The sequence below is a fragment of the Trematomus bernacchii genome, unplaced genomic scaffold (genome assembly GCF_902827165.1).
Source record: "Trematomus bernacchii unplaced genomic scaffold, fTreBer1.1, whole genome shotgun sequence".
NCBI classification, from domain to species: domain Eukaryota; kingdom Metazoa; phylum Chordata; class Actinopteri; order Perciformes; family Nototheniidae; genus Trematomus; species Trematomus bernacchii.
Genome location: NW_022987973.1, coordinates 9,505,122 through 9,520,827, shown reverse-complemented (window position 1 = coordinate 9,520,827; position 15,706 = coordinate 9,505,122). Strand labels below are relative to the sequence as shown.

Sequence of the window (15,706 nt, the reverse complement as noted above, 5' to 3'; positions counted from 1 at the left end):
TTTTTTTTTAACTAAATAAACTACCCAGTATTAACTATGTTATAGCCCTTATTAGAATCATTCGGTCCTTAAAGTTGTAAAATGCCCTAAAAGCCGAATCTAGATTTATTTTCTCTCTCCATTCATTCTAGTGAGCCGAGAGTGGGAGCTCGGGGGGCGGGGCTTAAGGGGCGCATGCTATGTGAGCGCACATACAGTACGTGTTCTTCTGCTCTGGCAGCCAGGCATGACGGGTAATCTGTGACGTTTCGCTCTCTCAAAAGTTGGGCCATTTTAACTTCATGCGCCAATGAGCAGCTCTCATAGGAAAGAACGAGACCCCGCCTCCCACGCTGTATCCAGTTCTTATTATACATCCATGCTTCCGGTTCCTATGACAAAAACCAATGCAATTTCTCCATAGGATTTTGGAAAATAGCTCGAAATAAGGTCTGTGGTTGACACAAATTGAAGAGACAGATCACGTTTTGTTCAGCCGGATAATATCCACATGTCTACCCTACTTTTATAATTTTCGAATCATAAATCTTATCGATAGATTTATGATCGATAGATTTATGATTCGAAAATCACAGTTTGTTGTAAAACTGTTGAAATATAAGACTATGAAAAATACGCAACTGGAAAGACTACAAATCCCAGAGTCGCGTAAGTGATGTCATAACTGATGTCATAATTGTTTTCCTCCACTAAATATAAGAGATAGCTAAGATAAGATAACTTTAACAAGATGCCTGTGTGCTTAGTACCAGGTTGTAATCATACCAGCAATGGGTCTTGCTCGTTCTTTCGCTTCCCGTCTGATGAAAGGACCAGGAGTGGCTGGATCAAGTTAGCTACCTAGCTAGTAGCAAGCATGTTAGTTAGCATTACAGCCTTAGCCTTGTCATTTTTATTAGCCTTAACATGAAGTAACATTAAGTATAACCCAAAATGTTAAACAGTAAGAGTAGTAGTCATATTTCGTGAACCCTTTGAAGAGTACTGTCACACCGGTGTGATCATTCTATGATACACTGTTTAAGCCTGGATGCCCCCGGGGGAGAAATGCTAAAGCTACATTAGCATCTGCAATATTTTCTACTTCATGCTATCTGCACAAATGGTTAACATTGAACATTAAAAAGATCAGGCAGTTCAGGGAGAATCGAAGGAAGGCAGGCAGGCAGGCAGCTTTGCATGACATTCTTCTGGACGTGTTTCATTGTGGTGATAGTGAGGGTAGTCAATCCCTTTGTTGGCAAGACAGTAGTGATGGCCATCTTGGTGATGTGTGTTGTTGTGCGATACCAGAGATGTAGTTCATTGAGCGGTTTCACACAAAAAAAGTCTTACTTCACAGTTTTACGGCAAAAAATGTTTTAAACTTGCAAAATTATCTTTTAAATTGACAAACATCATGGTAATTCGTGGCACAATTCAAACGGGATCGAAAGATAACTTTTCTCTCGCCATTGACTTCAATACATAATTTTTCCGAAATAAGGTCCCATGGAGGTCCACCGGAAAGGGAGGGACTTCGCCACTCTATATCAAAACAACGGCCCGGGGTGCAAAACGCATCAATGAAAGCGACCCTCTACCACACAAAACTACACCTGTAAATAACCCAATTTGTGTTCTTTGAAATTGAAATGGATATTGCATTGTGTTTGTTACTTTCGTTGCAGTTGCATATATGTCTTAAGTGTAATTTGGCATGCTTTTATTTTGAAGGCGAGTTTACGCTGTTGACAGGAAGTTGTTGTTGCTATGGAAACAAGAAAAGCTTCACAGCGGGCGAAACTTGTCATAAAGTCCGCGATAATAAAACCCACCCATTGACCATGATTGGTCAATTGTACTGTCATTTCACATTACTCTCTCGTTCAGTTACTATAGCGGGCCCTCTGTGAATTTACAGCAGGACCACCAAGCTCTCCCGTCTTCACAGTAACTCGCAGTGACGAGCTTCTTTAATTTAACCCTTCACATTCAAACAGAAATAGGCAGATTTGGTTATTTTGGTAAAACTAATGAAAAATATAACTAAAAAAATATTTAAAAAAAATATATTACAACATTTATTTTTTTTAATGTTTTTAAATATTATTTTGTAGAATATCTTAGGCCCTCAGAGAGGGCCTAGAGGGACCTGACGGCTCGCCACTGCTTTCAAGTATTCTATTTACTTGAAACTGAGATAAACAAATAGAAGTGTTGGAATTGATTCAGGCACAGCCAAGATATCATGATTTTAAGTCCCTACAATGGCCAAACTCCAAAATATCAAGATCCATTTCTCTGCTAGACAACATCTTGGGTCCATGACTACTTCCTGTCAGCTGATGTCATTCACATACACTGAACAGGAAATACACTGGGACACCTTTAGCTGTTTGTGTTTACAACTGTGAAATGTTCTATAGCCTATACAGGCTTGGGTCTCGGTTGCAGCAGGCTGATCAATGTAGCCCAGCCACCCTACAGAGGAAAGTCATTTTAGCCACATGTGTGAAGGCTAGTCGTTGTAACTGGATGTAAATTAAGCTGTATTTTAGAGTCTCAGTATTTCAGTCACACTCAAAGCTCAGGAGGGGTGAGGGTTGGATTGTAGAAAAACTGGTAAATTGAAAACTCTGCCTCACATTCTCCCTCTTCACCACAACAGTCCGGTACAATGACTGCATTACTGCTGACGCAGCAAGACCCCGAAATTCTGGGATATTCCTGGGTCAGCATGTCTAGATGCATGAGTCTCCGATACCTATCCCTGCAGGCGGTGGAAGTAAAAGTGAAATACAACACCTTACCTGACCTGATAATATTTATTATTTTTAAACACATCATATCAATTACATTATAAGGCTGTTTCAACATGGGATAAATCTCCTCATTAATAACATTTATGTTATGTTTTTCCCCTTCCGTATTTTGATGTTTGCTGCCTTTTGCCTCCTCGTGTCACACCTGTATATCTTTCACATCTCTTAAACCATTTGCTGTTGATTTCAAGATCAAATGTGTAAATTGCCTAGTTATAGCAGTTGAGGTCAGTCGTGTTGCCACCTGGACACTCGTGTTGCTGGTGTTTTGATTAATTCAACCACTGACAAGATAATGCAACAGTGAGAACATGTTTATTTGATTACATTTGACAGATGTGTTTAACGCTTCCAGAATAGCTTTTGAGTCCGTGGAGCTGGCAGGAAGCAAAGAAGTAATTTGCAAGAATGTCCTCATTAGGTATCTGAATGATTGGGAGAGGTCTGTAGAGGCCATTTGAAGCATCTAAGAAAAAAAGGCAACCAGCTGCCTCAGCAGGAAGGAACGGCTGGATAAACAACTTCATATCTAATGAGGAGCCAGTCATGATGAACTAATCACACAGTAAAGTGGAGAGCAAGGTTTTACAAAAGTGCACATTGTTTATAGCTTAAAACCCCATTAATGATGTTATATTTACCTAGGTTAGACATTTACAAGCTCTTATCTATCCATTCCCCACTTCCATTCACAAACCTTATAAATAAAAACATTTGGAGGGAAAAAAAGATTATGGCAAATATTTTGGCGACTACTTTTGCTGAAAAACTACCGCCTCGCGTATTTTTGGAAACTTGACAACCCATTTTTAGAACATCCAAGTACAGTTCTTAAAATTGTCTGGATTATTTAGATTTTAGCCAACAAGCTTGAAAAATGTCATAATGACCATTTTAACCTTTAACCTCTAACCTGTTAAGCCCCATGCCCCCTCCCCAGGGGCTAAACACAACAATATTCACGAAACTGTGTCTCAGGCAGAGTTGGGTGTAACGCGTTACTGTAATAATATTACTTTTGTCGGTAACGGAGTAGTGTAACGCGTTACTTTTATAATTCAGTAATCACACTACAGTTACTAACATTGCCCCGACACGCGTTACTTCGTTACTTTTATAAAATCAGTCATAATCACACTGACAGACAAGAGGGGTTTCCGCCGCAGGTTTATATGTACGTAATCTGCGCGACTTGCACGTCCACATCTCCGCGCGCAGTGCTGCATAAACATGGCTGAGTCAGCGATAACTTTCGAGGGGTGGAGGTATGCCCATTATTTTGAGTTCGTCCGAAGAATAGACAGGAATGTGACGGTGAGGTGCAAACTGTGTCCAGGCCAGAAGCTGTTATCCACTGCTGTAAACACCACGTCAAACCTCAACAAACACCTGCAAAGAACACATGCTAAGGTGAAGCTAATAGCTAAGGACCCCCGAACCCAGAGTGAGGAGGATGTTGTGAGTGCGCCGCCGCAAGAATTTGGAGGACCGGTAACCAAAGCAGAGATGGACAGGCTTGTAGCATCCTTCATAGTAGAGGTAATGTTGCCCATTTGCACAGTGGAATCACCATCGCATCGTTCAGAGATATACTGCGCAAAATACAGATAGCAGGAGACAGAGGACAGCCATGGTCAGAGCTATCTGAATCAGTCTTATGCGACAATGGAAACTGAACTAAAGAGAACATTTGAAACTTTAGCAGTCTGCGTGATCTGCCTGCAGGGAGGGGCTGGCCGGCCCTGCGAGTAAAGTAACGAGTAAAGTAACGAGTAAAGTAACGAGTTACTTTATGGAGAGAGTAACGAAGTAGTGTAATATATTACTTTTTTTTAAAGTAATATGTAATATGTAATATATTACTTTTTTTTAGTAACGACCCCATCTCTGGTCTCAGGGCTTCTTAACATTTAACAACCTATTAATGTGTCATACCCACTTAACGGGAAGAAACTCAGCTAACTGACAATATGAACCATTTTTGCCGAATCAAAACACAACTCTAACGCCAAGAGTCTGAATTAGCACTAAGCGAAAGAGTGCTAACGCACTTAGCACATAACTCACAGTAGAAATATGTTTTACTTAATCGGATCTGCACAAACAAGATATCATATGAAAGCTGAGATTCCACAGATCATCACTCCACGACCAAAACTCGGCGAAACCAGACAACACACAACTTAGCTTTACGGGGCCAAAATGGCAAATACGTCTTACCTTTGCTGTTTTCTGATCAAAAGTTGTGTTCAATGGCAGTAAAACACATACAAGCGCTGCTGAAGGTTAATCCAATGTCTCTGTGTCACTTTGAAATGATTACTGATAATCCATCATCATATTTATGGCAACAATTGAGTTTTCATATATAGCTGTTATGAGAGCTACGAGAGTGTATGAGAGCTTCCGGTTTTGGGCATTCTGGCTATGCATCACTCTCATTCACCAATGGTAATGTTTAGATGGATTTTAGGAGCTTCCATCTCGATTCTATTGGCTCTCTCGGTTGAAAAGAGGTGTCAATCATCAAAATCGACCGATGGGTTCCAGAGATATGGCAAATACACCCAAATGACCCCAGAAGTGTTTTTTTTTTCTAAATCTCTCTAAAAAGGTCAAATTTAACTTGTTTTGCATCAATCTTGATACAGGGTACTTATAATATGTTATAGTTTGGATTCCTAAAGCTTTTTGTCTACTATCCCATCATTCAAGGGTGGTTTTCACTATAAGTAATGGGGTTTTTTTGGACGGAAACTATAATTTAATTATTTTTTCTGAATTTACTTTAAAATAAAAACATCTATATTGATTCTGACTTTTCTACACCCAACTCACAGGTTTATATAGACATTTTATTTATTTATAGGTTTATCATTGCTTTGAGAAAAAAGATTATTAATTTACCTCTTTTAGAAGTGAAGTTATGGTAATTTGTTCTGGGAATGTCATTTTTAGCCTGAGACCTGAGAAACAGGCTTGGGGCTTGACAGGCTAATAGGTCTTGACCTGACCTTTAAACGTCAGCTTACTGGGGCAAAGTTGTTTTTTGTAAAAACAAAACAGAGTTACCAAACAACCTACTTTCTCTTCAGTTACCATAATGAATTTAATTTCAACAATATGATTTTTTGAGTACATTTAATTTAATTTTATAAACTACGTTCTTTTCATTTTATTTATCCCTTTCTAAGATTTCTTTCTTCAAAAAACAGTAATGATTAGGTGAGTACATTTTCTAATATCATAGTTGACGTTGTACTCAGTGACAATTACAGAAATGTGTTTCACTCAGTTGCAGAGTTATAAAGTAAATGAGGCAGCACACCATAAAACTCACACAACCACGCTGCATTTCATCAAAATCACTATTAAAGTTGTAAAATTGCTGAGTCATTAAAGTTTTGAATGCTCTTTAAATGTTGTTGGGCTAAATAAAAACATGCAAACCAGCACTTTCATTTATGAACACTTGCACAGACGATAAATAACACCAGACGTCTTTTTTCATATTAATCTTTATAAAGAGTTGAAACTGAAATAATACTTACTGTACTTGACTGAACACGAAAATAAACTATTATTAAAAATGTTATAAAAGCAACACATAAGGTAATCATACAGAAAGCAGGAATAGATTTTTAATTTGCAGATTAGTTTTAATCTCTCAAACATATTAACAAACGTATTTTTCCTGTGTCTTGAGAAAAATCCTCCCGTATGTATTAATTTAACACATGTGTACATGTTGAGAAAAAAAGGCTATCTAAGATAAGTTCCATTGTGTCCTGTTCAGTCCTTCATGTTATTAGATCACTTAGACATTGTCAAAGCGATAGATTTAGAATGACCCTTTCTTGCTTCCAAAATCTCATTTTAAGAAATGAAGACTTTTTTTAGAGAACTGTAGCTCTTTACAACACAGCCTCTCCTTAGTGGGTGGAGTCGTGTTATCAGGGAGGCTCTGTGTACCTGGGCAGTGACCCCAGATGATTCTGCCCATTACACTTTTAGCTCACGGTAATCTGTCTCCCTCTCTCTAACCTGGCTTCCACCCCTGGTTTGTTTGCTTTTTAGTTTATCTCTAGCTCACCAGTTTTGAACATTTGATAGTTTGTCTGAAAAGAGAAGGCACCATGGTCGATAAACTGAGCCAAAGGAATAGGGGAAGAACATTTATAATTGAGATCTTATTTTGGGTTCATAATAAACTTTTAAGAATCATAAATTGGGTTGGGGTTCAGTTTTGTTTCCTTGCATGTCAGCATTAGTTAGCATCTTTCTAGTTCAGTAGTCCTGATAACTTTTAACCATAAGGGGGTTGTGCATAATTCGGCACAACTGTTGTGCCGAAATATGCACCCCCGCCGTGAAATACACCCCCCCAAAAAAGATGCTTCTATTAATCCCACCCTCAAGCATTTTTTAGGGTATAGTTGTAGGATATACCAATAAATGGAGCAAGTTTCATGTATGTGACCCTTTTATTATGTAAGATAGCAAGGGGTGCATAATGCGGCCGTAACGCGGCCGTAATGCGGCCGTAACGCGGCGCAGTCGCGCAGACGGACCCGGTGGAATACAGGGGTCACAATGCAATCAATAACCATTTCACAAGCCAAACTTTTTATTATGTTTTTATTGTATTGTATGTTTATTGTACTCTAACCCCTAGATTCCAACTTTTACCCCCATTTTTAGTGCCTGCTGAGAGATGGTACTTTCCTGGGGGAAAAAAGGGCCCCAGTTCTGATTGGCTGGGCGAATTGCAAACCACGCCCCGTACAACTCTGAAATGTTTTGTAGAGCTGCCATTTTATTATCCTGGCATTAGCATTATTAGCATTAGCATTCGCCCAGTGCACAAACGCAGAGAGACTAACTTATGGCAACACAAAATAAAACATGGGAGCGGTGGAGATGAGGGGGTGTCGGCATTCTGGCGATTTACTCGGAGGACTTCCGGCCGGGGACTCCGGGTGGCAGTATACGCCGTGAAGTTGTTTGCGGCCTGCCAGTAAACCCAAAGCAGAAGAAGACGAAGTGACGTCAGCGGCTCATTTGCGTAATCTTCCCTCAGGGAAAAGTACTCCAGTGTGAACGCGATCTGTACTAAATGCCCTGGGGTAATAAGTGCCGGGGCACTGAGTGCCGGCACTAAATACGGCAAAGTACTTGGTGTGAACGCGCCTAACCCCTAGATTCCACCGGGTCCGTCTGCGGCGCATTACGGGCGCGTTACGGCTGCGCCGCAGTGCTCACGGCGATCGCGGCCACTCTAGTCAATGGGTGTTATTCCACCACACGCGGCGCGTTACGTCCCAGAAGCGTCTCGGCACAGGGCTCCTCTAAAATTAGGACGAATCCTATTTTTGTCGCGGCGCAGCCGTAACGTAAGGTCGGGCAGGCAGGAAGTGGAACGTTCAGAGCATATATATATAGATATATACACACACACAAACTAATTTTGCAGACCCTATCCCTCCGTAGTCTTTCAAGTAGGAGGAGAAATGCCAGCGTTCTCCTCCGGTTTACAGGCACTGTGTAAATTATATATATAGAATAATTATGATGATGAATGCATTTTTTTACCACTAAAATACAGCAACACATCTTTGATTCATGTCGTTTATAACTGGAATATTACAGTTATTATTAACTTTGTCTGTACAAAGTAGCCTGTCCAGGAAATATGCCCAAATCAACAAAAACTGCGAGCCGGCAGGCAAGACGCTCCGCTTCTGAAATGCTTCTGAAACGCGCCTGGTAGGGTATGACGCCGGAGGAGGCCGGACCAAAACCGCAACGCGGCGCAGACGGACCCGGTGGAATCTAGGGGTAATTCCACCAGACGCGCCGCGTTACGGCTAGAAGTGTCCCAGAAGCGTTGCAGAAGCGTCCCAGAAGCGTCCCAGAAGCGTCTCGGCGCTGGGCTCCGCTAAATATAGGATGCAAGTCTATTTTTGACGCGACGCGAGGCGTTGCATAGCGCCGGGCAGGAAGTGGACCGGTCAGAGCATCCAGTCAATCCCCAAAATAAACACATTTTGCAGACCCTATCCCTCCGTAGTCTTTCAAGTAGGAGGAGAAATGCCAGCGTTCTCCTCCGGCTTACAGGCCCTGTGTAAATTATATATATAGAATAATTATGATGATGAATGCATGCATGCATGCATTTTTTTACCACTAAAATACAGCAACACATCTTTGATTCATGTCGTTTATAACTGGAATATTACTATTATTATTAACTTTGTCTGCACAAAGTAGCCTCTCCAGGAAATATGCCCAAATCAACAAAAACTGCGAGTCGGTGTTGTGTCAAATGATGCACCCCCATCATGAAATGCCCCCCTTGTCACGGGAACGCGCATTTCTAAATGACACATTTACACCTTAAAACGATGTTTAAAACGAAAAGCAAACGTTCAGGGTTTTTATTAATGGTAATTTTCAGACTGTGAGTTGTTTAGTGGTAGCTCATATAGTCTTTATTCTTGTGGTTAAACTTTTCGCTCCGTATTTGATGGTAGTGGTGTCGAAATTCATTCGTCACTTCCTTTTCAGTTTTTTTTTTTTTTAATCTTTTTGTTTTGTTATTATTGTTACGTCCTGTCTGTATACACGTGCTTTAAAATGTATTGTTTAATTTTACATATTTGTCATATAATAATCAAAATATATGTTTACAAATGTTACATAGTCTTTGTCAGCATATTTTTGCCACGTTATGCACCCCTTGCTATCTTACATAATAAAAGTGTCACATTCATGAAACTTGCTCCATGTATTGGTACTAGTCCTACAACTATACCCTGAAAAATGCTTGAGGGTGGGAATAATAGAAACATATTTTTGGGTGGGGTGCATTTTATGACAGGCCTGGTTATCACAATATGCCCCCCCTTGCTATCTTACAAAATAAAAGTGTCACATTCATGAAACTTGCTCCATTCATTGGTACTAGTCCTACAACTATACCCTGAAAAAAGCTTGAGGGTGGGAATAATACAAACATCTTTTGGGGTGGGGTGCATTTTATGACAGGCCTGGTTATCACAATATGCCCCTCTTAATATCTTACAAAATAAAAGGGTCACATACATGAAACTTGCTCCATTCATTGGTACTAGTCCTACAACTATACCCTGAAAAATGCTTGAGGGTGGGATTAATATAAGCATCTTTTGGGGGGGGGGGTGCATTTTATGACAGGCCTGGTTTATCATCCGAGTCAGAAATAAAACAAATATGGAGTGAGGGCTAGTCCTGCAATTGTCCAACACATTTACATACACACAGTAATTAATAATACATGTTGAATGAAATAAAGAAATAAAGTGACATATTATCCATACTAAAATTGTGTACATTATCACACATAAAATAAACATTCATTTTGAAGATTAGAGTCCAGTGACATGGTAAGCAATCAAAGTCAGTGTGAACAACATGTCATATTCATCTTTAACCCTTGTGTTGTGTTCGAAAGCTGTTACCGTTCATGGTGTTCTCGGGTCAATTTTGACCCATGATTTATCTCCATCTCCAAAACACTCCAAAATAATGACTATCATCCAATATTGTTTTAACTCCATCATAACCTTTAAATTACAACAGGATTGTTTGGTCATGCATTTTTTTACCACTAAAATACAGCAACACATCTTTGATTCATGTCGTTTATAACTGGAATATTACAGTTATTATTAACTTTGTCTGTACAAAGTAGCCTGTCCAGGAAATATGCCCAAATCAACAAAAACTGCGAGCCGGCAGGCAAGACGCTCCGCTTCTGAAATGCTTCTGAAACGCGCCTGGTAGGGTATGACACCGGAGGAGGCCGGACCAAAACCGCGGCGCAGCAGTAACGCGGCGCAGTCGGACCCGGTGGAATCTAGGGGTGACGCGGCCGTAATGCGACGCAGATTCCGGTGGAATCTAGGGGTTTTATATTCTTTTTTGTTCTATTATTGTTTATCCTGGTTCTTTATACAACCCCAAAAACCATCATCATTCAGGGAAATAAAAAAAATCTGTTTTTGTTCTGAAAGTGTTGCAGCATAGTTCATCCTAAAGCTGCTTCCAGACTGTGTGTGCACTCCTGTCTGCGCCTGCGGTTACCAAACAATGGGTGGCTCGTGAGCCCATCGATTCATTCAACCAACCCCAGTCTCCACTGCTGTAATGTGATTGATTAAAATCATACTTACATAATTGGTTCATGTCAATTATTACTTGTGTAAGTGATATTGATGTATTAAAGCGCTGGTCTGCACGTTTACTAGCCAACGTTTATGCCTCAGCGTTTTTTTACAACTTTTATAAGGGTGTTGATGAAGTGCAGTGTGACTTCGTGACTATTATGGTGTGTTACCCCCTCTATAGGTTGCAAAAACTCATCTTATATAGGCTAACCACCAAAAAGGATTGGGGGTATTGATCAAGAGCAGAACAAAGTTCACCCACAGTTGACTCTGACTTTTCTGGCCAATCTTAGCCTTTAGAGGCGGGGGATAGAAATGTGCTTCAGTTCCTCTGAGGAGAAGCCGAAGTCAGCAGAGGTACTCATTCAGTGGAAGATACTTTTTTTTTGAGAAGATGGTCTCAATTAAATCGCCGTATCTGGTGCCGGTGTCCTGCGCGCAGGCTCTCCTCGGTGTGGGCTGTCTGGCTGTCGTCCTCCTCGCCTTACTACTGGTTCGCCAGCTCATGAAGCAGAGAAGACCCCCGGGCTTTCCTCCTGGTCCATCTCCCATCCCTGTGATAGGGAACATTATGTCTTTGGCCACCGAGCCGCACGTCTTCCTCAAGAAACAGAGTGAAATTCATGGACAGGTAATGACTCAGCTTACAGCGCATTTTAGGACTGCAGTGCTTTTTTACTTAGTGCTCTGCAAACTGTGCACTGCATGACCTTATACAAGACGTTAAAGTCTTTCATGACACACACATGCACCCACACACACACACACACACACACACACATTGGGAACTAGCTATGAGACGAACAAATTAGACTCGCCCTAACATTTTGCAGTCTGCAGCATTTGGAGGAGAAAACGCTAAAAAAAAACTCTACCCAAAATAAATAAATAATGACACAGTCTTTCTTTTGATTGCAAATTGTGCTTTTTCATTGTAAACTTGCTTTATGTGCAGAGCTGGATATGTGGGTTGAGAGCTAACCTTACAAAGGGGTCAGAGCAGTTTCATTCACTCATTCTCCTGTTAGATGGCCCATGGAAACCAGTTTGGATAATAGTGCCAAAGAGTAGGCAAGGAACATTTTGCGAAATGCATTCAATTATAACATCTCACATTCCTTAAATAGGCATTCAGATGCATTAAAAAGTGTAAAGTACAAAATACATAAATTGTTAATTTTGCAATGTGTACCTTCCAGATTTTCAGTCTTGACCTTGGAGGCATCTTGACAGTGGTGCTCACTGGTTATGACTGTATCAGGGAATGCCTTTACAATCAGGGAGATGTGTTTGCTGATCGCCCATCGCTGCCTTTGTTTCAGAAAATGACCAAAATGGGCGGTAAGATGATATTATAAGATTGTAATGCATACCAATTCCCATGCAACACTCTCTGAATAATTACAGTTGGCATGATGCAATTAGTAAACTTTTAATTGTGTCTCCACCTTTCAAAGGGCTTCTCAATTGCAAATATGGCAAAGGCTGGATTGAACACCGTAAACTGGCTTGCAACTCTTTCCGTTACTTTGGCAGCGGCCAGAGGCAGTTTGAGAGGAAGATCTCAGAGGAGTGCATGTTCTTTGTCGATGCCATTGACGAACACAAGGGAAAGCCCTTCAACCCCAAACACCTGGTGACCAACGCTGTGTCCAACATCACCAACCTGATCATTTTTGGACAGCGTTTTACTTACGATGACCGCAACTTTCAGCACATGATCGAGATATTCAGCGAGAACGTGGAGCTAGCAGTGAGCGGCTGGGCACTCCTCTACAACGCCTTCCCTTGGATTGAGTATGTGCCCTTTGGAAAACACCAGAAGCTGTTCCGCAATGCTGCTGAGGTGTATGATTTCTTACTTGAAGTTATAAATGGTTTTTCACAAGGTAGAGTGCCACATGCACCTCGCCACTATGTGGATGCCTATTTAGATGAGTTGGAGCAGAACAAGGGAGAACCAGGCTCCTCTTTCTCCCAAGAAAACCTCATCTATTCAGTGGGGGAGCTTATTATTGCTGGCACTGAGACCACAACGAACACACTGCGCTGGGCCATGCTGTACATGACTCTCTACCCTAACATACAAGGTCAGTAATAGCAGAAACATCTTCCACATATGTGAACATTTTATTTCTATTCTAACCCCTAGAGAGAGATTTCATGCACATCTGTTTGTGGGCTGATCTAAATAATGGTTATGTAATGTGTGAATACATGTCTAAGAGTGTCTGTTTTTTCCATGAATAGAGAGGGTGCACAGGGAGATCGACAGTGTGCTTGAGAATGGAAGGGTACCCACTCTGGAGGACAAACAGAAGATGCCCTATGTGGAGGCTGTTCTGCACGAGATCCTTCGCTTCTGCAACATTGTCCCACTTGGTATTTTCCGTGCCACCACCCAGGAGGCAAAAGTAAACGGGTACACAATTCCCAAAGGCACCATGGTGATCACAAACCTCTACTCAGTGCACATGGATGAGAAGTACTGGACTGATCCAGGTGTTTTCTCACCCCAGAGGTTTCTGGACAGCAATGGCAACTTTGTGAAGCGTGAGGCCTTCCTGCCTTTCTCTATGGGTCAGTCTTTATATGTTTCTCATAAAACAAATGATTGTGGCTCTGGTCATTTATGAGTCATGATTGACATTTAAAAATGTGAATCATTTCCCTCACTTGCTTTACGCACTGTATTTTTTTCATTGCAATCTAATCCCCCACTTACATTAAATAGGCCTACAAAAGCTTTAAAAGATAAATGAAAACAGATGTAGTGCCTGTTTATACACTGTAGCAATGCTACCATTAGAACATCTTACTATTTATTACAACAATAAAAGTAATTCAGTTTGAACATTAAATCAAATGTAATGTGTGGCATTCATATTGTATTGCTTTACATCTGCACAGACTGTAGCTATAATCAATACATCCTTCATATTTACACAAAAAGAGGGATTGTCTGGATTCTAAAACCAATATGGTCAATGAACTGTGTTAAACATACATGTGGATTTTATGTAAATATTATGTTGAAAATGATAAAGATTATGGACATGAGCAGACAGGGTAGACAGCAGATTTTGATCTAACATAACGATTAGGTCACAGGAAGCAGAATACACTTTCTCATCTGTAGTATTCCCCAATGTCTATCTTGTAATTCTAAACAGTTTTATGAATTGGACAGATGTTGGGCCTGTTTGTGTGTGTGTGTGTGTGTGTGTGTGTGTGTGTGTGTCTGTCTAAATTATAGATTTTTCTTCTTCAGGGAAGCGTTGCTGTCTGGGTGAACAGCTGGCCAGGATGGAGATGTTCCTCTTCTTCACCACTCTGCTGCAGAGGTTTCATCTGCAGTTCCCTCCAGGAACCGTCCCCACTGTCACTCCCAAACTGGGCATGACCTTGCAGCCCCAACCTTACTCCATCTGTGCTGTCCGCAGGCAGCAGAAAAGTCCTTGCACTGGAGACACTCCCTATCACAAGTAGGCACTCAGGAACTTTTAACAGCTGGTTCAACTGTTCAAGCCAGAATTTTATTTTGCACAGCAATGCAACCACACAATGCAGGTGCATACAACTGAATTGCTCTGGATTGTAGCGTCCCGATCCGGTGCGTCACAGTTTTTGCAAATGTTTAAGTGGCAAATGTAGCTATATACAATTAGACACATGATCCAGTTTATTCAAGTACTATTGAATTGATTTACTGAGCAATATGCATGTTTGCACGCTATTTTATCGCAGCAGGGGAGGCGACAAGACTTGGTACCCTAGAAGATAGTCTGGGAAAACTTGTGTGCTATTGATTTAGTTCTCTGTAGCTCAGAGTTGATCCGAGCCCAGAACATTAGATGTCTGAACCTTGGTGCGGTAGCAATGGGTTAGGTATTTGTCAATAATTGATAGTAAGTACACCTATGATGGTTCATAGCCCTGCCTTCTCAGGACAGCGTCAGGTCAGACAACTGACACCACTTATTTGTACATGTGTGGTGAAATGGCACTTTCCAAGAAAATTCTGAACACTGTGTGTTGAAGTTGGACGTGGGCCAGATTTACATCATCGGGACTGACTCTGACCCCTCCTCCAGGGATTGCGCTCTCTGGAAATTGGGTCTCTCAGAAGGCAAATGCAACCTTGGTGGATTTCTGGAAACTGACTATGTGACACTGATTTCAGCTAAATGGTGCTTATCAGTACTAACAAAGTACTGCATTTAGATTTTAGGAGAACATGTGTTTGTACATTTTTTGTAATACTGGTGAGTTTTTTTGTGTATTCATAAAGACTTTCTTAAGATATTTAAAACGTGTCCTGTCATCTTTAAACTGCTGCCAAATTGCTAAAACACAACTCATATGTACATATTACGTACAAACACCACATATTTATGACAGTGCGTTTTATCCACATAAGACCACAGATTCTCTTATTTATTACTTAAATATTTAACTTCAAGAGATACATTGATTTTGTGACCGAGGTCCTAGGACATCACCATTTGAATCACATGACATTAACTGTGGGATCAAAAAGGTTAGAAGCAGCTGTATAACCCATGTTAACCTCTCTTCTTCACACTGCTCTGCTGCATCATGTGCATTTTATTATTTTAGTCTACTTCGGGGGCTGGATTCGGCCAATGTATCCTATTTAAAAATGAACACACGAAAGGTTAACATCCATAATGG

At 40.8% G+C, this 15,706-nt stretch overlaps 1 protein-coding gene across 1 annotated transcript; it reads left to right on the top strand.

Moving 5' to 3' along the window:
* Positions 1-11,405: 11,405 nt before the first annotated feature.
* On the top strand, positions 11,406-15,323 carry LOC117471692 (vitamin D 25-hydroxylase). Its single transcript, XM_034116872.1, has 5 exons — positions 11,406-11,642; positions 12,211-12,352; positions 12,469-13,101; positions 13,262-13,591; positions 14,283-15,323. The coding sequence occupies exons 1-5, from the start codon at positions 11,406-11,408 to the stop codon at positions 14,498-14,500; spliced, it is 1,560 nt and encodes a 519-aa protein (XP_033972763.1). The 3' UTR covers positions 14,501-15,323.
* The last annotated feature ends 383 nt before the right edge of the window (positions 15,324-15,706 follow it).